Source organism: Mustela erminea, chromosome 13 (assembly GCF_009829155.1).
Source record: "Mustela erminea isolate mMusErm1 chromosome 13, mMusErm1.Pri, whole genome shotgun sequence".
Taxonomy (NCBI): Eukaryota; Metazoa; Chordata; class Mammalia; order Carnivora; family Mustelidae; genus Mustela; species Mustela erminea.
This window is the reverse complement of record NC_045626.1, coordinates 82,333,930-82,361,211: the sequence shown is the minus strand read 5'-3', so window position 1 is coordinate 82,361,211 and position 27,282 is coordinate 82,333,930. Positions and strand designations below refer to the sequence as shown.

The 27,282-nt window shown below is 55.5% G+C and overlaps 1 protein-coding gene across 6 annotated transcripts in view; it reads left to right on the top strand.

Moving 5' to 3' along the window:
* Window positions 1-27,282, top strand: part of TPCN1 (two pore segment channel 1) — a 65,293-nt gene that overhangs the window by 31,724 nt on the left and 6,287 nt on the right. For 3 of the 6 annotated variants that reach the window (XM_032310586.1, XM_032310582.1, XM_032310587.1), the window contains 25 exons: window positions 3,267-3,443; window positions 3,814-3,927; window positions 4,695-4,825; window positions 5,598-5,686; window positions 7,313-7,347; window positions 7,996-8,054; window positions 8,289-8,388; window positions 10,852-10,968; window positions 11,203-11,327; window positions 12,114-12,162; window positions 12,692-12,755; window positions 13,613-13,657; window positions 15,728-15,784; window positions 15,872-15,925; window positions 16,074-16,146; window positions 17,194-17,301; window positions 18,231-18,302; window positions 18,835-18,924; window positions 20,186-20,301; window positions 20,961-21,007; window positions 21,599-21,667; window positions 21,847-21,931; window positions 22,761-22,900; window positions 23,012-23,092; window positions 24,635-27,160. In XM_032310586.1, the coding sequence (XP_032166477.1) occupies window positions 3,267-3,443; window positions 3,814-3,927; window positions 4,695-4,825; window positions 5,598-5,686; window positions 7,313-7,347; window positions 7,996-8,054; window positions 8,289-8,388; window positions 10,852-10,968; window positions 11,203-11,327; window positions 12,114-12,162; window positions 12,692-12,755; window positions 13,613-13,657; window positions 15,728-15,784; window positions 15,872-15,925; window positions 16,074-16,146; window positions 17,194-17,301; window positions 18,231-18,302; window positions 18,835-18,924; window positions 20,186-20,301; window positions 20,961-21,007; window positions 21,599-21,667; window positions 21,847-21,931; window positions 22,761-22,900; window positions 23,012-23,092; window positions 24,635-24,757 (2,220 nt within the window). In that variant the 3' untranslated portion in view covers window positions 24,758-27,160. The other 3 variants (XM_032310583.1, XM_032310584.1, XR_004278070.1) reach the window with 2 other exon arrangements.

The following is a 27,282-nucleotide window of genomic DNA, read 5'->3' as shown; positions in this document are numbered from 1 at the left end:
ATAAGTTACGAGCGTGGATTTAAACCATGTCCAGCTCACCTCCAAGCGACGCTCTTTCTTCTGCACATTGTTCCTCCGTTTCTATAACTGACCACATGTAACCATTTAAAAGTGGGCCATGTGAAAAAGAGGCCACAGAATGGCAGGGAGAGTGTGATAATTTTTGTGTAATATTTATATACACACACACACACACACACACTTAAGTTCATACATGTATATAGCAGCATACACATGTGTGTGCACACAGATTTCCCCATTCACATCTGGAAAGTTGTTCATCTAAATATTAAAGGTGATTATCTTTGGCTGATGGAATTTTTACTGCCTTATAATCCTGTGTGTTACTTGAATTATCTTATCAACAATGCATCATTTTTTTAAAATAATAAAAATAAAAACCATACCTGGATGCCTGGGAACATTAGTCGTGGCCATTTCTGGGAGTGGGTGGGCGTAGCCGTGTCAGATGGTCTTTCTCCTGCTGTTCGGCTGAGCGGGTGGTCGGAGTGCTTGAGTAATTGGCCCCTTGCCGCCTGGAGGGTACCTGAGGCCTGTTGACTCGCTCATCCTCGGGAACCATGTGCTCTGCTCTGCTCCGCAGTCCTTGTGCCTCTGAGACAGGACTGGTTTCCTGGGTGGAATTTCTGCCCTAGGGAGCAGAGAGCGAAGCCAGAAGTCATACACAACTGGCCTGTCTTATTTCTCCTAATGTAGTTCGTGATCAGCGGCCAGGAAACAAGGCCAGTGTTCTCATCGCTCTATCCTTGGTGCTGGAGATCTTATATTCTGTCTCTGCTGGCAGTTCTCTCACCCTAGACGTGAAACCCAAGCCCCCCTGTCAGTGGTTTCCGCTAGCCAGACCTTCATTCCTGGCTATTTACTGGAAGACATTACCCGAGAACTGCATTTTCTGGTGATCCAAGCCAGAGGCTTCCCAGATCCCTCTGCATGTCCCCCCGGCCACAGCGGTGCTGGTACAATCCACAGCCCTGCACAGATCACAGGACCGGGAACCAGGCTGGCCCAGCATGCCCGCTGTTTGACCGCCGGGATGTTTGTTCTCTTTGTCTGGCCTGCACCTGTCGGGACTGTGGCTTGTCTTTAGTTTTTGGTAACGAGGGCAGGGATGTGTCTGGCTTTGGGGAAGTGACTCGCTCCAGGCTACCTCACAAACCACAGCCGAGGGCAGAGCTCCCCTTCCCACAGCTACTAGGCAGTTCTCAGGCCGGGCTGTGGCCTGGAGAAGTGATCTCTGGCGGGAGTGGTTCATCCTACCAAACTGCCATGAAACACCTATTGTGTGTAGCAGGTACCACGCTGGGTGAGATCTGACAACATCCCTTGCCAGGCCAGACTGCTTTCCATGGCACAGTGGGCCCCTCTGGGCTTAGAGCCCTCCTTCTGCTAGCCTGTGGGTTCAGCAGGAATCACTATGGTGATCTCCTCCCTGGGATGAGGGTTGTGGGCCTGTGGAGGGTGACCTTTATCTCAGAAGAGCCGAATAGCTGGAAGAGGTGAAGGTCTGACTCATCCAGGACAGCTGGAATGCTGCCAGAGGGCTCGGGGTCAGGGGACCTGGGTGTCCTTTCTGGCTCCGCCACTTCCCTCTCCAGGAAATGAAGCTGGTGGGAAAAAGTCTAGCGGAGAGTTGGTGCCGGAAGTGATGAGCCAGGTGCACCCCTGACATTTGGGGCCGGATATCTTGTTCCCCTGCTCCGTGCATTTGAGGGTGTCGGGTAGCATCCCTGAGACTGACACACTAGTTGGCCGCGGCACCCCAGGGGTGAGGAGTGGGTGTCTCCGGGCCGGGCTGGGTGAGGGGGCCGGTGCGGGGGGCAGCGTTGCCCCCAGTTCAGAAGTGCTAAATCTCGGCGACACATGCAGAGCTTTACCAAGTAATTTCCACTCCGCGCTGGCGGCTGGCTGGGGTGCAGATGCGACGGGGTGGGTGAGGCGGGGCGACCCTCCTCCCCACGCCCACTAGTTCCAGAGAGGCAGTGAAGACCCCCCCCCACCCCCACCAACCACCACCACTAGAAGGCTGACCTGAACGGGGGTGGGGGGGTGGCCCTTGAATGTCGTCTGGTCGTAGTGACAGGTGGGCCGCTCCCGGGGCTCTGTCACTTAGTCTCCACGTCAGCAGCTGGAGGCTAGTCACGGAGCCCGAGCACGGGACCCAGATGGCCTGGCTCCAGAAACTCAAGCGCTCCTGAAGCTTCTGTCCCTCGATTTACTCATCTGTCAGATGGGGAAATAAGAGCACCCACCTGAGAAGGCCATGGTCAGGGGTGAAGGAGGGTCTAGGGCTCAGGGAAGGGCCTGGACTGGCGGGCACTCAGTCAGGGTCGGCTCCTGTCCCATTATCACTGGAGCGCGGCAATCAGGGCAAGGCCTGTCATTGTGCAGGGGTTTGGAAAGGAGGTGAAATAGTCAAGAAAGTAAGAAGCAGAACATATTTTATGTGTGTGTGTGTGTGTGTGTGTGTGTGTGTGTACCTTATATATAATATATGGTATTTTCAGGCTCCTTTTCTTCTCAATGTTAGTATCATAATCATAATAACAGGCGACATCTGCCGGGAGCCTGCCGTACCCCACACCCCGTCCTAAGTGTCTTGGGGGAGCCTAATGAGTAAGGACACATGTTAGCCCCTTGGCTGTTGAAGAAGGGGAAGGGACTTTCTGAGCATTCTCCAGGGAGGAGTGGGGAAGCAGGACTCCGCAGTGTTTGCTCACCCCGACCCCCAGTTTGTTACGTTGCACAGACACTTCCGAGCATGGGAGTCTGGCCGCTGAGGGGCTCACATGTGTCGCTGCTGTTCATTCTCTTGGGGACTATTCTTTGATTCTTCCAGGTGGTTTTTGGGAAGGAGCCCCATCAGCAGACTTGACAGGGGTGCAGTTTGGGGAAAATAATGCTTAAAAAAAAAAAAAAAAAGACTTTATTTATTTATTTGAAAGAGCAAGAGCACAAGCAGAGGGAAAGGCAGGCAGAGGGAGAGGGAGAAGCAGGCTCCCCACGGAGCAAGGAGCCCAACATGGGACTCGATCCCAGGACCCTGCAGTCGTGACCTGAGCCGAAGGCAGACGCTTACCGACTGAGCCACCCAAGCACCCGAAGATAACACTTTCGATCTCCCATCATCTTCCATTTCTGGCCCGACTCTGCTTGTCCGCCGGGGGCCTCCTCCTCCTCTCTGCCCACGGCACCCCGAGGTGTCTCATCCCGAGGTCCATTCGCCCACCCTGCTCTCGTTTCCTCAGGAAGGCGAGAATAATGACAAGTTCTTCACCCACCCCAAGAACGCCAAAGCGCTGGCGGCCTACCTCTTCGCACACAACCACCTCTTCTACCTGATGGAGCTGTCCACAGCCCTGCTCCTGCTGCTGCTCTCCCTGTGTGAGGCCCCCGCCGTCCCCGCGCTCCGGCTCGGCATTTACGTGAGTGTCCGTCTCCGTGGCATACCGGACAGGGAACGTTCTGGAAGGACACATACTATGAGCAGATGTAAAACAGAGCAGCCCGGTGGTGGGGAGGGGAGATCATAGAGGCCTCAGGAGCCACAGTGGATCACCAGTCTTGCCTGGGGTCCCTGCTAAAATGAATGCACCCCCCACCCCCGTGATTTGGTTCACTGGTAAATTCCAGGGAGGGGTGCCATCTGATTGCCTCACTTAGGACCATGGGCCACACCTTGGTTCCCAGTGAGCACTGCACCTGCACTGCCACACACCATCTCCAGCCTCGGGCAGGGGAGAGGGAGACAGGGGGCTGGTGATGGGCTATCTTCCCCACACCCTTTGGTTGCAGGTTCATGCGACCCTGGAGCTGTTCGCCCTGATGGTGGTTGTGTTTGAACTCTGCATGAAGTTGCGGTGGCTGGGCCTCCACACCTTCATCCGGCATAGACGGACCATGGTCAAGGTGATGGGTCCATCTGTGTATGTCATTGTCTTCCACGTTCCCGTCAAGCCTGTATCCTCAGTTTGATTCCACATCTCCCATGGTCTGAGCCCTGCCCTCAGAAGTGTGGCCCCCGGGCCCGTCCTCGCCTTACGGAGTCTTGCTCCAGAGGTCATGGTGCTGCTAACAGGAGTCACCGGGATTTGGCATCTAGTGTGTGCCAGGCTCCTCCTTTGCAGGAGACGTGTTATTCTTCCTAGTTTACACCCTGCCACCCAGATGAGAATGGGACCTAAACCCCAGAGGCTCAGGATTCAAACCCAGGTCTGTCTGGCCTCCAGGCCCACACTGAGCAGGCCAGTAACCTACGGCTCTCTCTGTGCAGTGAGTGGGAACACGGCAGAGTGCGCTTTGCTGCGTAAAAAGCACACACACTTGTCCAGGAGAATGTGCCCGAGGAACAGCAGATCAGGAAGCCCTGCAGGCCCCAGTGGTGTGGGGCGAGCCGAAGGCAGAGGGTGGGCAGACGTGGCTGGGCAGAGGGGTAGCCACTCTGCCCGTCAAGCTAGGGGAGCTCTGCCTGTGGCTTCCTTCTCCTGGGGCCACACGCCTGCGTCAGCAGCCACCGGGCTTGTCTCCAGGACTGCTTGAAGTCGGGGGAGGCCCAAGAGAGCTGGAGAGAAGGGAAGGGCCTCGGGCCCAGAGTTGGCAGGACCTGGCCGGCCCTCTGTTCTGGGTATTTGCTGGGTTGGAGGGGCTGATGGTACTCTGTGCCTGTCCACCCCCAGACCTCCGTGCTGGTGGTGCAGTTCGTCGAGGCCATCGTGGTGTTGGTACGGCAGACGTCCCATGTGCGTGTGACCCGGGCGCTGCGCTGCATTTTCCTGGTGGACTGTCGGTACTGCGGGGGCGTCCGGCGGTAAGGCCTGGGGAACGAGATGCTTGCTATCCTGGCCTGGCCTGGACCTTCTGGGCCTGTAGAGCAGGACCCAGTGAGTCAAGTAGTGATAAGATGAGTCCTACACGCTGGGAGAACATAGTACGCTCACTTTTCCCAGCCGCTCAACCCACATGGAGCAGAAGGTGGGAGTCTGCTCAGATTTTGGTTTCCTGGCACTGGGTCTGGGGCTCTCCCCTGTCTTACCTGCAGCCTCCTGGGGCTGGCTTCTCTCTCTGAGCACCTCAGTTGCTGAAACACAGCAGCGGCGGCAGCCCAGCTCCAACTTGGCATGCTGACACCCCCACTGAGCCTGGGGGTGCTGGACTCAGCCTGCCCACCAGCCTGGAGATAAGCGTAGTTCTGAAGGATCCATCTGGAAAATCTCTTGGCTGGGGCACTATTGATGAGAGCAGACTAGCGATTCATTCTTCAGGCCTATCCTTAAAGCTGGAAGCCAGTGTCCCAGGAGCAGATGGCCCCAAAATGTCTCTGTGTATCCCACATCCCGCTCAGGGAAGCTTTGTGCCCGAGGCCGTGCACTTGGCCTTCTGGCCTTCCCTCTGTCACTCACAGGGCCCTTGTCTTCTAGGGCTCCATGAGCAAGGGGAGGGGCTGCGTGTGTCGCACCTGTCACAGACCAGGGTGCAGTGGGACTTAGTGTGTGAATCAGGAGCCCCAGGTCCCCATCTTGCCCCTAGAGTTCCAGACAGCCCTCCCCGCTTCACCCCTTCCTGCCCCGCTCTCTCCGCAGCAACCTGCGCCAGATCTTCCAGTCCCTGCCACCCTTCATGGACATCCTCCTGCTGCTGCTCTTCTTCATGGTCATTTTTGCCATCCTTGGTGAGTCCCTGCACCCCAGGGCCCGGGCGGCCCCTGAACATCAAATCCACGGTTGAAGGAGCATTGACTTTGACAGTGTTAAAAGTCCAGAAAGGAAAAAACAAAACAAAACAGAACAAAACATCCAGAAAGGTCTCACAAGTGTTTCAACTCCCATGACCTTCAACTTGGGAGATCCAGTATTAGGAAGAAAACGGGAGCCACGCTGTATCTTTCCTCGAGGTCAGTTCCCTTTCCCGTCAGAGCTCCCGCCTGACCTAGGCTACCGTCGCACACACGTATCTCTATAGTTACACTTCCTGTTTCCTTCAGCCACAAGTAAGTGCGATTGCTTTGCATAGTGAAAGCATCTTACATAAGTGGTCACGTAACGTGTGTGTGCCCTCCTGCGAAGTTTCTTCTGTTTTCACTATTACACATCACACAGCTGGGAATGCTTGCACCATCTATGAGAGTTTGTCCAGGGTGTGTGTCTGGGGTGGGAGCATGTGCACATTTCAGCCTCCCCAGGTTCAAAAGCAAGATCATGGCCTTTCGAACCCTGGGGAAGCCTTGTCTCTTTAGATAAGGCCAAATATTATGTGACAGCCACATCCAGACACAGGGCTTAGACAGTGGAGACTCTGGATCATGGCTGGGAAGCCTGGAGTCTCTTCTCTGGTTCTGGGATGGTGAAGACAGGGGAACCAGAGAGCCCTGCCTCTAAGGCCAGCGCCTCAGGCCCTTCTGATTGCTGTGTCCTGAGCCATTGGCTCCAGCGTCACCTCCTGCCCTGCCCCTTACCACCCCTGGTCTCTACAGAATTCCCTGTCTGCTCCAAGGGGGCTACTTCTCCTGAGGTCAGAGCTTCTCCCCTTCCCCCACTCAGAACTTCAGGGACTCAGGAATAGCCTATTCCAAGAGGGAGGCTACTAGTGGTCCCATCTCGGGACCCTGGGCCATAAGAGAACAAGGGGATCCCTTCGGAATTGTTACTTGGCTGTCCTGTTCCCCAAACCAAAATTGCAAACCAGCAGGCTGGTTTCCAAGTCCAGCCTTGGTCTGAAAATGTTGAGCCAACATTTAAAAATTAGATTTCTTGCCTGAAAATACAGATTTCCAGCCCTGAAATTTTTTTTTAATCTTTTTTTTTTTTTTAAATTAACAAATTGGAGATGGAATTGTCATATAACATCATATTAGTTTTGGGGGCGTAACATAACGACTTGATGCTTGTGTATATCATGATCCCTACAGTAAGTCTCGTTAATGTCCATCCCTGTACAGTTACAGTTTTTTTCTTGTGATGAGAAGTTTCAAATAGATGATACATGATCTACTCTCTGAGCAACTTCCAAAGATATGATAGTGTTGTTAACTAGCCATCGTGCTGTACATGTGGCCTTTTCAAACAGTAGACTCAGTGGTTCTTGGGCCACATCTCCAAAGGGCAACATTTCTGCCATGTCCAAGCACACCTGCTCCTTCAGACCGAGCACGGAGTGTTGCCCAGAATGCCCGAGTCCCCACCACTCCCTGATGCTCTCCCTTTGCCCCCCTGCGCTCGTTTACATTAGTGCAATCCTTTCATGTCTGGGTTGGGGTCCTCTGCTCTAACCTTTTTTTATGTTTTCTGCCACCTTCTAGGTTTCTACTTGTTCTCCCCTAATCCTTCAGACCCTGTAAGTAATCTCTGTTTGTCTTTCTTTTTTTGTTGTCATTCTTCGTGTTTTTAAAAATTTTTTGTTTGTTTGCTTGTTTTTAGAGAGAGAGAGAGCGCATGCGTGCATGGGAGGGGGCAGAGGGAGAGAGAGAATCTTACATAGTTTCCACGCCAATGTGGGGCTTGACCCCACGACCCTGAGATCATGACCTGAGCTGAAATCAAGAGTCAGATGCTTAACCGACCAAGCCATCCAGGCATCCCTATCTGTTTCCTTTTTTTATGTGGGGCCTTTCCCCTCAGGGGAATGTTTGACCACGGCCACATTAGGAAGATCTCTCAGCCTAACTTATAGCACTGGAAAGCTCCTGTCCCATACTTGAACTGCTCCCTTCTTTAAGCACCGAGGGAGTCCCCCTTCCTGCCCTTGAGACACGTTTCCAGGATCATAGTCCCAGTCAGTTGTCTGCTTCTGCCAGAAGCGCAGAGTTCAGGAAGGCAGAGGCAGGTGGACTCCACGTTTGCTCCTTCCTCTGTCCTCCGCAGGATTCCTTGGGAGGAGGCGGAGTTGGTGGGGTGAGAGGGGAGGACAGGCCAGGGCACTCCAGGTGGCCCATGGCGGTCTGTTTCTGGGGCCAGTGCATTCTTCTGCCTTCTTTCCTTACAGTACTTCAGCACGCTGGAGAACAGCATCGTCAGTCTGTTTGTCCTTCTGACCACAGCCAAGTGAGTGTGGGCTCTGCTTGGGCCTGGGCCCTCTGCCGGTGCCCCAGGGTCTTCTCTTTTCAGCCAAGAATGTTCCACACCCGCGCGCAGACAGGTGCCTGGGGATGGGGGTGGCCTGATGAGCTCGAAGCCCACGGACTGAGAGGAGGGAAGGCAGAACAGAGAGCTGTCCTCTGGGAGGACGGAGAAGGGGAGAAAGCTGGGGGGCCCTGCGGTAATGCTCTGCACATCCAGTTTCCCAGACGTGATGATGCCCTCCTACTCCCGGAACCCCTGGTCCTGTGTCTTCTTCATCGTCTACCTCTCCATCGAGCTGTACTTCATCATGAACCTGGTGAGTGAGCACACGTCTCGCCCCCTTGGAGCTGCCATCCCAGCCGGCACAGCACCGGGCACCGAGGGGATGAAGTAGAGACCGTTCGTGGCGTCCTTTGGGGAGGGGTCCCAGGTCATGGTCATGTGTGGCGTGGCAGCAAACGCCCTGCCGGGACCTGAGTTCCGCTGCTTACAGGGGCGTAGCCTCCCCAAGGTGGTGCTGCTGAGCCGTTAGCACTGGAGCCAGCCTGCTAGGTCAGGCCACCTGGGGCTGTTTGTTTTCCAGCAAACACAAGTCAGACTAACTATAAAAGCTGGTTGGGGCGCCTGGTGGCCCAGTCGGTTGAGCGACCACCTCTTGATTTCAGCTCAGGTCATGATCTCAGGGTCGTGAGATCGCCCCCTCTTCCCCTCATCCCCGCACACACCTGTGCTCTCCCTCTCTCCCCCTAAATAAATAAATAAATAATAAAAGAACTGTGAAAGCCATGGCCAGGCATTGGGCAAAGTGCTTTATATATGAGGATTAAATGATTTATCACAAAACCCCTGGAGCTACTATTACAATTCTCAGCATACCAGCGCGGAAACTGGGGGCCAGAGCGGCACAGTGACTTGCCCACAGCCACACAGCGTGGGGCGGCCCGGTGAGCTGGTCGGACCCCAGAGCCCCGCTGCACCCACGTGTCTGTTTACCCCCCCACCCCCCATCAACCAGGAACCATCAGAAAAGCCAACACAGGGCACCCTCTGCTCAGAAGAACATGATGTCCCCGCACGCACTGGGAACTTTGGGGGTGTTTGCCGGGGCCCACCTGGCCACCAGGAAGGTTCCTGCCATCAGCAGGTTGCCCTGAAGAGGAGGCTCAACGTCAGGCCCACGTCGAGAGCACACGTCAGTGCCAGAACTATCAGAGAAGCTTTATCAAGTCCTGCATTTTTTTTTTAATTATTTTTATTTTTTTTTAAAGATTTTATTTATTTATTTGTCAGAGAGAGAGAGAGGACAATTGGGAAGCGGCAGGCAGAGGGAGAAGGGGACCTCCCCACTGAGCAGGGAGCCCGTTAAGGAAACGCATCCCAGGACCTTGAGATCTTGACCCGAGCTGAAGGCAGATGCCTAACAGACTGAACCACCCAGGTGGCCCCTCGGCTTATATTTTATTATTATTTTTAAGATTTTATTTTTAAGTAATCTGTACACCCAGTGTGGTGCTGGAACTCACAACGCTGAGATCAAGAATCATATGCTCTCCCAGCTGAGCCAGCCAGGTGGCCCAAGTCTTGTGATTATTTTTATCCTTTCAAGAGCGTCCTTACCCTGCTTCCCACAGTTAGGCCCAGTGTAGAAATGGAAAGCACTTGCCCTGGGGTAGACTTGTGAAATGTCCTAAAAACTGGAAGTCTTAAAAAGGAAAATATTTTCCTTTTTTTAATTCTTTAAAACCAAAATGCTGACTATCTATATACATGTTATAGTTCTTATGTACTGTCATCAGTTTAGAATCATAAAAATATATTCTGTGTGACTGATTTGCTTCCATTTGTAACATATTTAGAGCTGCGAAAATCTAGGGCATGGGTCAGCAAATTGCAGCCTCCTGGCCAAAGCCAGCCCACCGCCTGTTTCTATAAATAAAGTTTTATTGGCCCACCGCCATGTCCATTTGTTTATGCATCATCTGTGGCTGATTCCGTGCTACAGCTGCAAGGTTGAGTAGTTTTAACAGACACCATCTGGCCTTCAGAGCCTGAAATATTTGCTGTCTGTCCCGCTACAGAAAAAGTTTGCTGACCCTCCCTTGATCTAAAGGGGAGTGATGGTGGACCCCTTCAGAGGGATGGAGAAGACAAGAGAGTTTCCCTCAAAATATTTTCGAGAGGAAAAGAAAGCATTTCCAAAAAAGCCTTCTTTGAATGCTGCTCCCGCCCTCCCGGTGCCCTTCGATAACGCAGACTGTATCATTAATACGCCAGCTCTGGAATTAGGCAGCCTGGGAATGTTGTGCCCTGGAGGGCAGACTGCCCCACTGCCCTGATTTCTGGGGCCATGCATGGAGCCGTGACTCACAGGGAACAAGGGGGGCTGGCGGGAAGAAGCGTCCTGTGCAGCCGCACTCCTTCCTGTTTGGAAGTTGGGATGGACCCAGGCTCTCTGGCCATGAGACTGGGCCGAACTGGGTGTAGAACCCAGTGTGTTCCTCTCGCCGCTTCCCCTTAGAACCCTGCCCAGACTGTCATGTGCGTGGGTGGAAAGGAGCACTTGGAGGAAAGTAGAATAATGACTTCATGTATCCGAGAGAAAACTTAGAAATAGCCGTGTATGGCCTTCCCCTGCTGATGCTTAGAGACAAACTTCCTATATAAGGGGCAGGTGGGAGGGTCTTCTCAAGCCCCGCCCTCTGGGGGTGTGGCTGGAACTGCCCAACCCCTTGAGGCCCCACCCAGCAGGGGAGCCAGGTCCTGTGTTCTTTGCTCATAGCTTCTGGCTGTGGTGTTTGACACCTTCAACGACATTGAGAAACGCAAGTTCAAGTCCCTGCTGCTGCACAAGCGAACCGCCATCCAGCACGCCTACCGCCTGCTCATCAGCCAGCGGGTAGGGACGGCAGGGGTGGGCCTGGCAGGGGAGTGGTCCCTGCTGCCCCTCACTTGCCCTGAGCAGCCCCCGAAGCATGGCAGGGCCAGCAGCCAGGAGTTGTGCCCCTGGGAGAACAGGGAAGAGCTGGGTACCCTGGGATCCCTTGTTGTCCTTGGCTGTCCCCCCAGGGAAGGGGCAGTCTGGGCTCTGCATCTTCCTGTGTTCACACGGCCGTCTGCCCTGTCCCCACAGAGGCCCGCCGGCATCTCCTACAGGCAGTTTGAAGGCCTGATGCGCTTCTACAGGCCCCGGATGAGTGCCAGGGAGCGTTACCTGACTTTCAAGGCCCTGAATCAGAGCAACACACCTCTGCTCAGGTAGGACTGGACCAGGTGGGGCTGGGTGGCCAAAGGCGCTTGTGAGGCAGAGCCGCAGCGGGCAAAGGCCCCAGCAGGTGGGGGGCAAAGATGCTTGTAGAGACGAGTTTTCCCCACAGAGATTCTTCTACATGTAGATGGTATCGTGCATCAGATTTCTTTTCACAAGTAACAGAAGTCCAGGCCAAACCCAGTTCAAGCTGGCTTGACAGAAAAGGAATGCGCAGGCTCATGAAATGGACCAGCCCCGCCACTTGCTCTCAGCCCTGAGCGAGGTGGGGTAACGCTGTGCGAGCAGAGCCCCAGGGCCGGGTGGGCAAACATGCACATGCGCACACACTCACACACAGGCTCTCAGCCCTGGCAGAGCCTCCAGAACCAGCCCTGAGATCTGCATGGGCAGTTTTGGTGTTCCAGACCGCTGATGAACAGAACCCTTCTTTCTGGGCAAGGAAGCGGGCCAGTTACAGGAGTAACCGAGCTCTGTTTGGGCTGAACTCAGCCCCTGGTGCTCCATGAAGTCCTCTGCTAGCGGAGGCCTGTCTAAGAGTTACAGCCATCCGGGGGCGATGAACGGTGTCTGTGGTCAATGTAGATGAAGTAGATTCAGTATGTGTGGCGCCCAGAGGGAGGAGATGAAATGTCCCTAGGTAAGGGTCCCGGGGGCCCCAGGTGCTGAAGCTCGCAGGTGTCCCCTCCCCCATTGAAAGGACTGCAGGTGGACAAGGGAGACCAGTGGGAACCGGTTCTGATATTTTTTTAACCTTTTCATGTTGCTTACAACAGCCTAAAGGACTTTTATGACATCTATGAAGTCGCTGCCTTGAAGTGGAAGGTGAGCGCTTGCGCGTGCGGGACCAAAGACCAGGGAGCCGGAGAGGGAGTAGGGCCGGCTGCTGGGGGGAGGGGGGATGAGGCCCACTGCCCCGGAGGCCCAGCTCCTTCCGGGCTGGAGCATCTCCCAGCTCTCGGCTTGGCGCCCCGCACTGCAGGCCCCCCACATGCCCTGACAGTTGCCCTGCAGTTTCCTCGTTAGGAGCACTGAATCTCGGGTAGACCCCGTTAGTCACAGACATTGGGCAAGTTACCGAACCTTCCCAAGGCTCGTCTGACCCGGGAGATGGCAGAACAATGATCCCTACCTACAGTCACCTTCAGGAGTACACGGAAAGAAGGCATGTGCGTGGCACCACTTACAGGCTCCGTGGACAGTGGCATCACGGTCCTTATTTCCACCCCTGAGTGTTTTAATTGTTCCCCAAGTTAGCCAGGGGCGCAGGGCAAAAGCGGCAGCCTGACCCCGGGGGCAAGGTTCTGCTCACCATACCTCACACCCCCTCTCCATTGCCCTGTCTCCTGGCCAGGCCAAGAGAAATCGAGAACACTGGTTTGATGAGCTTCCCAGAACAGCATTCCTCATCTTCAAAGGTAAGGTTGACCTGAGTATGACACCTGGGCAGCTGGGGACAGATGGAGGCTTCCAGAGATCATAGACAAGCGTTTGAAGAGCCTGCTCCCTGGGTGTGTGTGTACACGTGCGTCTGGATGTGTGCGTACCAGAGGCAGACAGTGCGCTCACCCCAGCAGGCAGGTAAGTGCAGTTTTTAAAAAGGTAATAGGACCGCATTATCAATTCTCTTCTCAAAACCTGCTTTGGGGCCTAATAACGGATTCCAGCTATCCTCCTGTGACAGGATATATAGTGAGTATAGACGGTCCCTGATATCATGCTTGCCCAGCATAAAATTCAAAATTCTCAAATCCAAGTGTTGCCCCTTAGTTGAATGCCAGTTCTGAAGTTCTGTTGCAGGGTGTGGTTAGCTCTCAGGGGATTCCGAGTGCAAAAAGCCTGAAGCCTGGGTGCGGGCCATTGGGAACAATAGTCAGGATGGTGTAGCCTATTCTGTGATTTCTTCCACAGCTAGGGCTTTGGGCACTACTGTTAGCCTGTAGTCTTTCGAGGGTTTTCCATTCCATGGAGTGATAGTTATTCAAGTGGATGAACATAGCCCCGGGTCGAGGCCAGCAACAACTTAAGGTTAGCGGTGGCCGGCAAAGCTTCGCTCTGCTCCATTCTGGCTCCGAGCTGCCCGGGCTCTCCCCAGAGCAGCTGTTGGCTCTGTGTTCTTGCCCGAGCACAGGCGTGGGGTCGCTCTCAGAGCACATCCTCCTTCCTCAGCCCTGGGCATAAACACCCCGCATGCTCATGTGTGTGAGGTGTGTGCTATGGGAAAGTGTTCTTGCAAATGGAGATTTCGATGTTAACATGTCTTCTCTTCAAATAGGAATTAATATCCTTGTGAAGTCCAAGGCCTTCCAGTATTTCATGTGTAAGTGTGAAATACCGCAGCTCCAGGCCCCATCCTGCCCGAGTCTTTCACGCTCCAGAAGGTGGAGAGGCAAGGGATTAGCCGTGCCGCCGTGTGGTTGACTTTTTATTACAGAAAATGCCAAGCCTGTGTAAATGTGGGGGGAGGATAATGAGTGCCCACATACCCATCACCCAGCGTCAGCGGCTGTCACCCCACGGCCGGTCTTTCTGTCTGTCTGTACCCACCTCGCTGGGGCTCATCATCCCCTCTCTAGACCTGGAGGTTTTGGAAGCAGATTTCAGAACCACAAGAAGTGTTTTGTTGCTCTGTCACTTGAGTCGGTGTCAATCTATAGGTTTCTCTTCCCTCCCTTTTCTCCATCTTGTGACACTGAGTTGAAGAAACAGGACTGTTGGCCTTCAGTCTTGTTTTTGCATGTTCCTCTGTTGTGTATTTCCTGTCATTCCCGTCATCCAGTGGTTACATCTAGAGCTGTGTTTTCCAGTGTGGTAGCAATTTGCCAGGTGTGGCTATTTAAATTTAAGCAACTAAAATGAAAAAAGCCACAGTAGCTACATTTCAAGTGCTCAGTCACTGCAGACAGCTAATGACTACCAGTCGGGCAGCCCAGAGGAGGCAATTTCCGTTGTCCTAGGAAGTCCTCTTGGACAGTACTGATGGAGCGTCCTGATGGCGTTCAGCCTTTCTACGGAACTCTGGTTCCATTTAGTGGGAAATGGTGTTTAGACACCACAGTTTGAAACGCTGAAGGTGCTCATGGCTTAGAGTTGGTTATTATTTCTAGACCTTTCCATGGACAGAGTTGGGATTTTGCTTTTAAAGATAAACCATATCAGGAGTTGATCCTGACTTTTCTAATTCACATCCAGGACTATTGCATTTTTACCGAACTTCCTCACCCTTTCATACCCAGATGCCACCTCTGGCCCCCTCTGTCTTAAAATCCTGGTTCCCAATACCACTCACACAGTTCCTCATTCGCTCTACCCCACAGTAGACTCATAACCGTCTCCAGATGGCGATCCCAACACAGTCCCAGCAACACAGAGACTAGAACACCACCCCCCCAGGGAAATATGTTCACATGACACATGTTAAAGTCATCTGTAGTAGTCCTTTCTCCATGTGGCGGTGTCGCCACCTGGACACACATTTAGGTTTCTTTATTTCATTTTATTTTTGATTTTCAGGGATTGCTTTTTTGACATCTTTGTTTTATACTTTTGTAAATTACCTATGTGGTTCCAAGTCAGATCTACAAAACAAATATATTTAAGGATATCTCATGTACATCCAGTCAAACCTCCTCCAATGGGTAACTTTTATTTTGGTTTCTTCTTCCATTATTTAAAAACTATAAGTAGATGTATATGTATTCCTATCCCCATGTCTTAACTCAACGATGGCATACCTCATATACACTTTTTCCCACTTTGCTTTTTTTCCCTTAACCACATATCCCAGAGATCACTCCCCATCTATATAGGGAGATGTCCCTCATTTCTTTCTAGAGTTGATATATCACTGTTTCATGAATGTGTCATAGTTGATCCAACCAGTCCGCTGTTGATCATTTAGGGCACTTCTAGATTTTTGCTCTCACGAACAGTTCTCCAGCAAATAGCTTGCAGGACATGTTGATTTGTGTTTTGCTGTTGTCTCATGGGGGTGGATCGCTAAGAAGTGAGGCTGGTGTGTAAAAGGCCAAATGAATATGTCATTCTGCTAACTAGCTCATGTAGTCGTCTTAAAATCACCTGTCTCTAGGGAAGGGTAACCATTTTAATGTGCAAATGTCTTTTACACTGATGTGGAATGGCCTGTAGGATTTACTGAGACCGCTGGTATCCCTACGGCGACATAGAGCATGCTTCTGGAAACCTGTGGCTGTTTTTCTGAGTGAAACCACTGGTTGATGTAGCTCCTGTGAAAGCACTGACCTAACCCATGGGTGTATGGAGCATCTCCTGGGGGCTGCTGGGAAAGTCGCCAAGGGGGCTACAGTGCTGAGCTGTAGGTTCGTACACCCATCCGTGTTTTCTCTCTTATGGGCCTGTCTGTTTGCAGACCTGGTGGTGGCCGTCAACGGGGTCTGGATCCTTGTGGAGACCTTCATGTTGAAAGGTGAGCCCTGGCCGGGGGACCAGCCTGTCCTGTGGGCACACCTGCCGCCCCCTCGCCCCACCTGACCTCCCACCTCTTGTCTCACAGGCGGGAACTTCTTCTCCAAACAGGTGCCCTGGAGTTACGTCGTCTTTCTGACTAGTAGGTTTCTGAATGTGGCTTTGCTAAATTGCTTGTCTGAAACCCTGGCCTGGGAGGGAAAACCTCAGAAGGGCCTCGATGTCCGCTCAGGCCGGGTGTGGGAGGGGCTGGGGTCAGGCCCCTACTAACTGCCTCCTCCTGTTCCCAGTCTACGGTGTGGAGCTGTTCCTGAAGGTTGCTGGCCTTGGCCCTGTGCAATACCTGTCCTCCGGGTGGAATCTGTGAGTGGACTGCGTGTTTCTTAACCATGGCCGAGACCGAGAGGGCCGTGGGTCCGCTCCCTACGCATCCACAGCCTGCGCGGTGGTCTGCAGTGGCCAGAGGAGGGGCCAAGGACAGGATAAGGCCTTTGTCTCCAGGAAGAGTTCTGCGTGTAGCTCTGGGACTTGCCAGCATCAGGCCCTTGTCCTACTCTCTCGGGCCCTCCTTGCGTATTCCTCCTAGACACGGCCTCTTTTTTTTTTTTTTTTTTTTTTAAAGATTTTATTTATTTACTTGAGAGAGAGACAGTGAGAGAGAGCATGAGAGAGGAGAAGGTCAGAGGGAGAAACAGACTCCCCAAGGAGCTGGGAGCCCGATGCGGGACTCGATCCTGGAAATCTGGGATCATGACCTGAGCCGAAGGCAGTCGCTCAACCAGCTGAGCCACCCAGGCACCCCTAGACATGGCCTCTTACGGGGCCTTAGGCTGGCTGGCTCTAACTAGTCATTTAATCCCTGTGCCCATCGTCGACAACTAAGCTCTTTGCTTCTCCGTAAGAGAAGGAAGCTCCTCCACCCACTTCAGTCAGCCGCTAGCTGGGGGTGGTGAAGAGACCTGAGCAGCTCTCGGCCCCGTTCCACAGACACCTCCAAGGCCCCCTCTCTCGAGGAGGGCTGGCTGGCTGGCCTTGCGGGGAACCCAGCCTGCCCATCCTGCCCCTTCCTTCAGTGACCTCATCGGGGTCAGAGGTCACCCATATAACCCAACATCTGCTGTTAGACCAGTGTAGGACCTTGGGGCATTGGAGGGGGTGGTGTTTCCTGGGCATTTCTGATCCCTGCTGTGTATGCTGTGCCTGGGGTCCAGCCAAGTTCGGCCTCAGAAACCCCAGGGCAGAAGGAAGCTGCTTCCAGAGCTGTGCAGCTGCAGGCTCTCGCTTTTACTGGGGTCAGCATGTGGGTTCCCTGGAAGGGAGCACTGAGAACAGGACTGGGGAGCAGGGAGCGCGGGAGGGAGGTGGGCCTGGGCAGGCTGAATGGACCTTGCTTTTCCCTCTCCCTCCCAGGTTCGACTTCTCGGTCACAGTGTTCGCCTTCCTGGGACTGCTGGCTCTGGCCTTCGACATGGAGCCCTTTTATTTCATAGTGGTCCTGCGTCCCCTCCAGCTGCTGAGGTGACAGGGGCAGGGGCAGGGTGGGGAAAGCCTTGGGGCTGGTCTGGGAAGTGGCAGGACGGTGCCAGAAGATTCACGAGCCTGGTGTCAGAGATGCACCCGCTGTGGAGGCACCCGACTCCTGTCTCCACTTGTGGGGCCTGCGGCTTGCCCATCTCCCCACTTCGCGGGTGACGCTTGCCTCTGACCGTGGAGGGGAAGCATGGCCCATGGTGCGGGTGACCTTGGCCTGCAGCCACAGAGACACATGAGCTCAGGTTCCTAAACCAGAAGGCCACAGCCTCTGAGGGTGCAGGGGTATTTTTGAGAGGCCCCCAGGGTTTTCTGGCACAGCACCTTGTCAAGAAAAACCCTCCCTGGGTCTCCGCTTTTCTGCAGAGACGGCTGTGGGGCACTAGTAAGGCACTGCTCCACTAGTAAGGCACCCCGTTCCCACCTGGGGGTCGTGAGCTCTTGGTGTCTCCAGTGGATTGTGGTATCCAGCCACGATCCCATACGTGTCCTTCCTGGGAGGAGAGGTGGACGTGGGCACGATCGGGGGCAGTGTTTCTAGAAGAACCCACAGCTGTGCCCCTGTTGTGGTGGCCAGGGGTGGGGGGATGTCCACTTCCTCCCCACACACCATGGCTCTTTCTTGGTCGCCGAGCCTCCGTGCCCCCAGTTCCTCTGCAGGCGTGGCTTCTGTTCCCTTCTTGCCTCCCTGTGCCAGGTGAGGCCTTGTCTCTTGGAGCCTCCTGGTTCTGTTGCTGACCAGTGGCAAACAGCCACGGCTGCCTCTTCCACCAAAGAAGAGGCTGGGAATGCCCCTGGGCCGGCAGCAGGGTGGGCAGCAGGGCTCAGGTGGGCGAGAGGCCCGGGCCATCCCCTCCCGTCCGTGCTGGGGGTGGGGGCTGCGGCCATTCTGAACGCCACCCGGTCTCTTCCTTCAGGCTGTTCAAGTTGAAGAAGCGCTACCGCAACGTGCTAGACACCATGTTTGAGCTGCTGCCCCGCATGGCCAGGTACCGCGCGCCTCTCAGCCCCCGGGGCCAGGCGCCGTGAGGCTTGTGCCCCCAGGGGGGCAGCTGGGTGGTAGTCGGGGGGAAAGGAGGCGGCCCGCAGAGGACTGACATCGAGGGTCTGACGGGTCTCCAAGGAGACTGAGCTGTTGACCACCACAGGTCTCCCTGGTACCACTTTCCTCCACTGACCTGTCTGAAATACTGAGTAGGGAGGGCAGGGAGCTGTCCACTCACTTACCACCTGTGTCTACATTCACAGGTAAGGGGTCACCTGTGAGTCTACCTTCACAGGTAAGGGGTGAATCTCCGGTAAGGGGCATCTGTTAATAGAGTCCTGGCTCGAGCCGTTTTTGACCCCAGACCTGAATCACGAGGCCCCTTGCCTGCAGGCACTTTCCAGTCGGTAAACCTGGCTAGGGGCATGCCTGTCCGTCAGTCAGCGCAGTGGGTCTGAGGACGCGGGGCTGCCGGAGGCGCCGGTCTCTCCTGCCTGGCCCCCAGTGACCCTGTCCCTTCTGACCCTCCTCCCCAGCCTGGGCCTCACCCTGCTCATTTTCTACTACTCCTTCGCCATCGTGGGCATGGAATTCTTCTGCGGAATCCTCTACCCCAACTGCTGCAAGTGAGTACGCGGCGACCCCCCACTCTGCCCGCCCCCAGGCAGCCCGTGTTTCCCGAGGCCCCAGGCCAGGACCGGCGTGCTGCCCCCAGCCCCTCTAAGCGGGTCCCCCACAGCCTTGGGGGCCGCAGGGACACAGTCTCTGAGCCACAGCACGCTTCGAAGCCCCTGGAATCACTTTGCTTTGCTTTCCGGGGCCTTAGTTGAATGCTGTAGCCATGTGAGGGACCTGGAAGCAGAGGGCTGTCTCTGAAGCGAGGACATCTGAACAGGTTTCCCGTCCCCTTGCCCTTGCCCTTGGGCTGAGGTCTGAAGGCCGCCCCTCAACTGGGAGCGGCCTGAGGCCCGACTTCTTTGGTTTCCTCCCACTTCTCTGGGGGCGATGGGGACTCGGCAGACACATCGGCTCAGGCCTCCTGGCAGCATTGATGGACACCCACGGGAAGGCCTTTGGGGGCCGGGGTAGAGTGTGGAGAGCACAGGCTCCCATGACCTCTCCCTCCTCCACGCCACCACAATGAAAGCAGTGTGCTCGGACATTAATTCTCCAGTGAGTGTTCTCCAAACTTTAGCCCATGAGGCCTCAAGCACAAACTCCTTCCAAAGACACTGGCAGCCGTTTTGAGTGTCAGGCTAGGCTCAGACCCAGGCCGAGAACAGCGGGTCACAAACTCCACAGTGGGCCAGAGCCACCAGGGCAGCTGCCCAAGGTCTGGGACTCTGCATTCTGAACAAGTCCCCTGGCGGCCCAAGGACCAGACACACGGAAACATCGGCATGAATGTTAACCGAGCCGACAGAAAGGGCGAGAAGGAGAGCTGCAAATAAGCTCTTAGAACAGGGGCAGCCTTTCGGAGCATCCCGACCTGGTGCTGGGGCGAGCCTGGCAAGGGGCTTTCTCAGGGTCAGAAGGGCCACTGTCCGGCACCCAGGCCCCAGAGCAGATCGCAGGTGGGCAGAACCAGGGGAGACACTGCCCTTCTCTCCCTCCAGTGGCTGGGAGGGAGATGGCTTCCCTAGTGGCAGAGCAATGCCCAGTGGATGCAGATAAGCAGGGGGCAAGCCCAGGAGTCCCCAGCTACGCCCAGCTGGTGAGAGGAGCCAAGGGCCACCCTTGAGCCGGGAACGTGGGCCGGAGAGCTGGGGGCTGGGCCAGGATGGCCGCTCCCGGGTCAGAGCTTGGTTCGCTTAAGCCTTTTGTCCTCTGTCGAGGTGACCCATATTCTTGCGACCTTCCCTTCTGCCCCTCTGTCTCCCTGGCCAGTACGAGCACTGTGGCCGATGCCTACCGCTGGCTCAATCACACCGTGGGCAATAAGACTGTCGTGGACGAAGGCTACTACTATCTCAATAACTTTGACAACATCCTGAACAGCTTCGGTGAGTGCAGAGGCCACAGGCGGCACAGTCCCCAGACCCACTGCCTTTGTCAGTCACCGCGGGCCCCAGATGGGTCCTAGCAGAGCTGTCCGAAGCTTCCCGGGTCCTCTGGAGCCTCAGCAGGGCCTGTGGTTGGCCCCGCCACAGGGAGGTCGGGCCACCAGCTTTCGTTCTGGGAGCGAGAGCTCATGCTTTGCTCGGAAGGGGACAGCCCCACAGTTGCAGGGTGGGACAGCCACACCAGCCTGCCACAGTGCCCTGCACTGACCCCAGCTCAGGTCCACATGGGGCTGCTCCTGTGTTCTGTGGAGAGGCTGGGGCCAGGGCAAGGGCAGGGGTAGGACATGGCTCAAAAGGAATGGGAGCCCCGCACAGCATCCCAGAACCACAGCAAGTCAGGTCCGAGTACTCTTACCCCGCCGCCCGACCCCAGCCCTGGTTCGTCCCAGGGTGCTGAGGCAGCGGGCACGCTCTTTGGGAGATAGGCCAAGCTGGCAGCACTTGTGGGGTGGGCGCTCAGGGAGGGCCTTGGAACGCACAGCTCATGCTGGCAGATGAAGACGCCATCATTTAGGTGCGTGGTACCCCGGACACATGGAGAGAGGCCACTTGAAACAGACTTGGAAAAAGTGAGTCTCATTCTCCCTTCCCTTTGGCAGTGACCTTGTTCGAGCTCACGGTTGTCAACAACTGGTACATCATTATGGTAAGGCCCTCGGTCGGCTCCTGGGGGCATCCTCCCGCCGTCCTCTGAGGCCAGCTCTGGTCTTGCCTGGCCCCCGAGGGGATGTGTCACTCTTCTGTGCTCTGTCGGGGTTGGGGGCCTGGGTCACACCGGGTTGGGGTTCTGCCCAGAGCCCACGGTGCAGGCTGGGCCCCAGGAGCCACCCCTCTGCGTCTGCATCCCTGCCTCATGCGTGTCCCCTAGTGGCCTGGAGATGCCACATAGGGTCTGTGTCCTCCCACCGCTGTCAAGGAGCAGTGTGGCAAGGGTTGTTAGGTTTTGTTTTCCATCCTTAAATTCTTCCAAGTCTTCCGCCCCTGCTTGGGACAAAGACTGCCCGTGTCAGTGCCGAGCCCCGCCACCCTGGGGAGCGTCCAAGGCTCTTGCAGCATGGAAGAGTTTTTAGACCCTGGGAGTGAGGGCCCCCCCCACCCCGTCCTGTGTCTCCCACAACCCCAGGCAGATCAGGCAGGGTCTATAAAGAGCATGTCGGGGACCATGGAGTGGCCCAAGTGCACAGTGACCCGGCCCTGCCCAGGCGCTCACTCACTGGCCACCTCCCCGTGTCCCCAGGAAGGCGTCACCTCTCAGACCTCACACTGGAGCCGCCTGTACTTCATGACTTTTTACATCGTGACCATGGTAGGTCCCTGGCCACGCTCTCTGCCCTTCAATACTCAGAGCTTCCAGCTGCCCCTGCCTGGTGGGCGGCCACCGAGGGACGAGGGGCCGGGACTTGGGGTCAGCATCTGACAGAGCTCGGCCGGAGGCGGGTCCTGCAGCAGCTCACGCACCCCTTCCCGCTCTCTGCGCCCGGCCAGGTGGTGATGACCATCATCGTCGCCTTCATCCTCGAGGCCTTCGTCTTCCGAATGAACTACAGCCGCAAGAACCAGGACTCGGAAGGTCTGTGCAAGCTGCCGTAGCCAGAGCCTTCCCACTGCTCGTCTGCCTGGCTGCCCGGCCGTCTGGCTGTCCAGTCTTGCTGTCTAGCTGTCCAGCTGTCCAGGCTTCTGGCAGTTCAGCGTGTCTGTCTGGTTTATCTGTTACATCTCTCATGTGCATTGATTTTCAAATTCTTGTTTTTTGATTTTCAAACACTTGTTGATGGGAGAAGGCTTTTGATATCATGTTCAAAATAAAAACAGTCCATGTCCGAGATTAGAAGAATCGCAGAGCAGAGACAGGCCTATTGTGAACACAACAGCCTTCTGGCTGTCCTTTCCGCTGCGACCTCCGCATCTCTAAATCACACGGTCACGGTGGGGTTCTAGATTGAAAGGGTGTGAATGCCACACCAGCGGCTCCTCCTCCTGCAGCTGGGTGACCGCAGCTCCAGTAATGGCCTCGCGTCTTCCGGGATGCAGAGCTTTGTGCGTACCGATCCTTCCAGATTCTCCATCAGAGCCGCTACAGACCTGTTCATTGTTTCCAAATCTGTCTTACCAGGCCATCTGACCATTTTGACTCAGAGACTCCCTGCCGAAACCCTCTGTCCCCTAGAAGCTGCCGGCCCCGCCAGCGTCCCCCGCAGCTGCGGCAGAGGGAGGGAAGGGATGTGCGTGCCCGACAGTGAGGGTTTGCGGTGGGGGCGCCATGCTGATGCGGGCTTTCTCAGAAAAGGAACCTGAGGACGCCTGCCGGGGCCGCAGGGAGGAGGGCCGAACCAGGCCAAGCCAGATCAGGGGGCTCTGAGCCCCAGGCTCCTTCCCAGCCCTGGCCTCCCTTCCCACAGTTGACAGCGGCATCACCCTTGAGAAGGAAATCTCCAAAGATGAGCTGACTGCTGTCCTGGAGCTCTACCGGGAGGGGCGGGGAGCCGCGTCTGACATGGCCCGGCTGCTCAAGGTCCTCTCCCAGATGGAGAGGCACGAGGTGAGGAGCCGTGGGGCCGCCTCCGATGGAGGAGCAGGTTTCGGCTTAGTGGAGGGCCTGCCCTGCTTGGGCCCACCGCAAGCCTCTGCCTTTTATTTATTTATTTTTTAGCAAAACACTGTGGTGTTTCTGGGACGGAGATCAAGGACCAAAAGTGACCTGAGCCTAAAGATGTACCAAGAGGAGATTCAGGTAGGAGCGCCCCTGCCCCTGCTGCCTAGACCCTCCCTGCTCCTGCTTGGGGGTGGGCCTCCCCAGTGCTGAGCGGGGACGCCCCCTGTCCCTATCCTGAGTGTGCAGGCGGGGAGGCTCCGGTGGGGATCGGGGCCATCCGGTGGGACCGCGGCCAGTGGGTCTGAGACGCAGGGCTGGGTGGAGCTCTGGCTCAGCCGTGAGCCCTCGGCCCTTCCCCACCACGAGCAGCTCTCCCATATGGCCCTGCTGTTCGAGCATTCCCCAGAACCTACCCCAATTCTTACTCTGAGCCAGCGTCACAAGCATGGCATGCACAGCAGGGGACGTCGTGGCCAAAAGGGGCTGCAGGGGCCTGGAGAGCTGGCAAAGGCAGGGCTCGTTGGAGGGGGCGGCCTCTGCTCAGGGCCATCAGGTTCTCTGTTTGAGGTTTTTGTTGTTGTTCTAATTTAAGAGAAGGGAGAAGTCAAATTTTTTAAAGTAAAATTTCCCCATCTTTCCACATCAGCAGCTAAGTAAGCGAGCTTGTGAAGCACCACAGGGGCCGACGCCCCACGTCCCCGCAGAACCCCACAGAGCGCAGGCCACCAGCACAAGAGCTCTGCTTTGGCTCTTCTCTTCAGCCTCCGGGTCCCAGGGCTCGGGGGAGGGTCTCCCACACCACTCATCGTGACTCTGCAGTTTCTGGCATCCTCACAGCTAGAAATCTGTTTCCAAGGGGACAGTGATGACCACTGCCCACGCCCAGAAGGCAGGGAGGCTGCAGCTCCCCGAGCTGACTCACACCGTCCTGAGAACACGCACTCAGCTGCTGTCCTTTGTCCTCTGCCCGTGCTCCCTCCTGGCCTCAGTGTTTCCCTCTGTACAGTGAGGGACGCAGAAAGAAGGCCATCTGAGTCTTGTTTAAGCTTTCAAGTTCTGTGGCTCAGATTTTTTGAACATGTAAGGCAGCTTTTCTGATTCCTTAATCACCTGAACACCTGTCTCTGAAAATGTCAGACGACATAACAATATGGGTCTTAGGCGGGTTACTTTTTTTTTTTTTGCAAAATGGTGTCACGGCCTTACCAGGGGGGTACCAAAAGCAACGTGGGAGTTCAGAGAGGCCCTCAATGTCTTCCAGCTTCATAAAACTCCTAAGCCTCGGTTTTCTCAGGTGTATCATGAGGACACGGTTCCTGCTGAGCTCAAAAGGGATAACACCCGGGAATCCCTTTGTGAAGGACAAAAGATTATGTTCACAACCAAACAGAGGGTGATGATGAGTGCCTAGGCTTTGCTTAAAGAGATGCTATGGGCCAAGGAGAACATTTATAAGGAGGCTTGCAAACCTCTAATCAATAAGGGAAAGATTTCCCAGTAATTTTCCTATCAGGGGCATATGCAGAATTCCCAGCAGGTCCAGGGGTGTCCTGAGTGAGGCTGGCTCCCACTGGCCGCTGTGTTCCCCGGGCAGTTGGGGGGGTGGTGCTCGCCGGGCAAGCACGGGACTGGTGGGGAGGGGTGCCGGCCGCTCAGTGCCCCGTCCGCGCTCTGCTCTAGGAGTGGTACGAGGAGCACGCCCGCAAGCAGGAGCAGCAGGAGGGACCGTTCAGCGGCAGCGGCCAGGGCCCCGCCACCCAGCAGCTCCCGGGCAGCCGCCAGCGCTCCCAGACCATCACCTAACTCCAGTACGCAACAGCCGTCTCGTCTATGCAATAACGCAATAGTATTATTTTACTACGACGTATGGAAAAAATGCGTGCGTGTGTGTGTGTGTGTACATGCACACGCATTCATATATATGCACATATTTATATATAGGAAGAGAAAAAGACAAGATGGGGCTTGGTGTGTAACCACCCTGCCCTGTTTTTCGTAACCCCAGAGATCACTTTGGTTTAGGGGGTCAGGCCGCCTGTGAGCTCTTCCTAATCTGGAAGGTTCCAGAAGGCCTCTTCAGAAGAAGGCCACTTGGATAGATCCTGCCGATCTCTGCAGGGCTCGCCTTCAAAGTGGGTCAGCCCTCCCTAGGCCAGATCCAAACCGTCTTCCCCACGCTGCTCTCACACTCGCGTCCCAGCTGATGGCTTCCCCACTAACTTTCCCTGCGGCCTGTGTCACGGGGTGTCTGTGACCTGCGTGTGTTAGGGACACAACCACTTAGGATGTGGGTTAGTATTTCTCTATATATGATAATATAATAGAACATTCCTTCGGGGGACCAGTGCCTAGGACCTAACGGATAGCATAATCAAGGGGTGTGATCATACCCACATGGTCAGATCTCGGCCAGTGCTGGGCAGCACAAGAGTGTGCGTGATTGCACAAGATTGTGCGAATTTCACATCCCAGCTCTTTAAGTCTTCCCTCCCATGCTTTCTTTGGTTTAACTCTTGTGGCTGCAGAGCCTTCTAAAATAGCCTCCTTTAGAATCTCAGGAGGAGAGCAAGCAAAAGGCCGGGCTGATGGCTTCCGGACGCATTCCTGAGACGGGCTTTCTCCACTCGATCCCTTTTCCTTGGGATTACCTTGTTCCAGCAGAGAGACATCTCAGTTAACACAGGATTCTGCTGAAGACAATGGCAGATCCTTCACACTGTGCATTAGGTTCTGCTGCTGGAAAGGGGTGCACAGAGCTGACACTCACCCAGTGGGGTGGTCCGCGGCAGGCCTGCGCCTGAACCCCTGCTGGTCCACTGGGACAGCTCCCCCCTGCCCCCACCTTAAGCAGCCCCCTCCGTGGACTCGCCCAGGGTTTTTCACTGGCACAGCTAGCTTCAGGTGAGCCCCTGGTTAACCAAGGACCCCACTATCTTTGGGGGGATGGTTCTCTTGAGGTCAGCTTGGTTGGGTAGGACCGGTGCTTGAATCCAGAGAGGACGTTGGGGTGGGCAGCCCGGTGAGCGCTGTTGGCGGCAGCAGAAGCAGGGTCAGAGCAGAGGGAGTTCTGGTTCAGCTCCGCTGGGCTGCAGACCTAGCACAGGGCAAGAGGAGGAGGCTCTGGGATGAAAGGGGTCGGCAGGGGGCAGGGGCATCCTGGTCTAACCAGCTTTCCAGATGCCTCCACTGCCTCCCAGGACTTAGAAAGGTGGGTGGGCAGAAGTTTCTCCCTGCCACGCCCTCTTCCTAGCAGGGCATGGCTTGATCCCAGGGGTGCCATCCTGGAGGCCCCGGAGGGGCTGATTCCCAGAGCCAGCACTGCAGAGCTGTGCCCCTCAACAAGGCAGGAGTAGCAGGCATTTGTTTCTGTTTTCAAAGCACAGCCCCTTTGGGGAAACAAAACCAGGGAGATCCCCATGGGGCATCAGGAGACTGGCATTGTCCTCTCTGGCTCTGGAGGGCCACCAGCCAGCACACACAGCTCTGCACCGAGCCCCAGGCCAGAACCCCTTGCCCTTTCCAGAGAAGGAACTTTATTTATAATTTGCACAATTGGGTGCCTTTTAGCCTTTGTGTGTTGAAATGGGTATTTTGGAATCAGGAGTCAAGGGACAGCTTTCAAAGGAGGATAGGTCCTTTGCCCTGAGTGTTTGAGCTTCATTCTAGCCCCTTCCCCTGGTGAACCAGGGAGGGGTGCCAGGGTAGTTCAGGCCCCTCGTGTGAGGGTGGTACCAGCCCCAGTCCTCTGAGAAAGACCCTGATTTTAGCTAGATGGGATGAATGCGGCAGCCGTTGCGCTGCAGGCCAGACTCTGGCCAGTAGTGGGCGCTTGTCATTGAGGCTAAGGACAGCTGGCCCCTTGGGGTCACCTAGGCCTGTGAGATCTGAGGGACCTGGGACATCATCCAGTTCAGATGCCCTCTCACCATCCACGTCCTAGCCGAATGAAACCAAGGTCAAACCAACCTGCCCTTGGCCATGATGGCAATATGCCCCTGCCCCGCTTTGGAGGGACACCACCTGGTCCCTCCTCCTCGCCTCCCTCCCCACACCCAGCCTTACTCCACACCACGTGACAATCATTTTGTATGGATAGCGGGAGCAACACTGTAAGGTTTTGTACATTGGTGATTTGTTACCTAGAAAACCCACTGTGTCTCCAGATTTCTGGCATATTAATAAAAAAGCCTCTGCTTTGTAAACGTGGCTGCTGCCTCGTGACTTCCCCGGAGTGACGTTCTATGGGTTTCAGTACCGTGGGGAAAGGTCAGAGGTCCCATCCATGGTTGTCCCCGACCCCACCTCAGGCCCAAGCCTTTGGCCTTGGA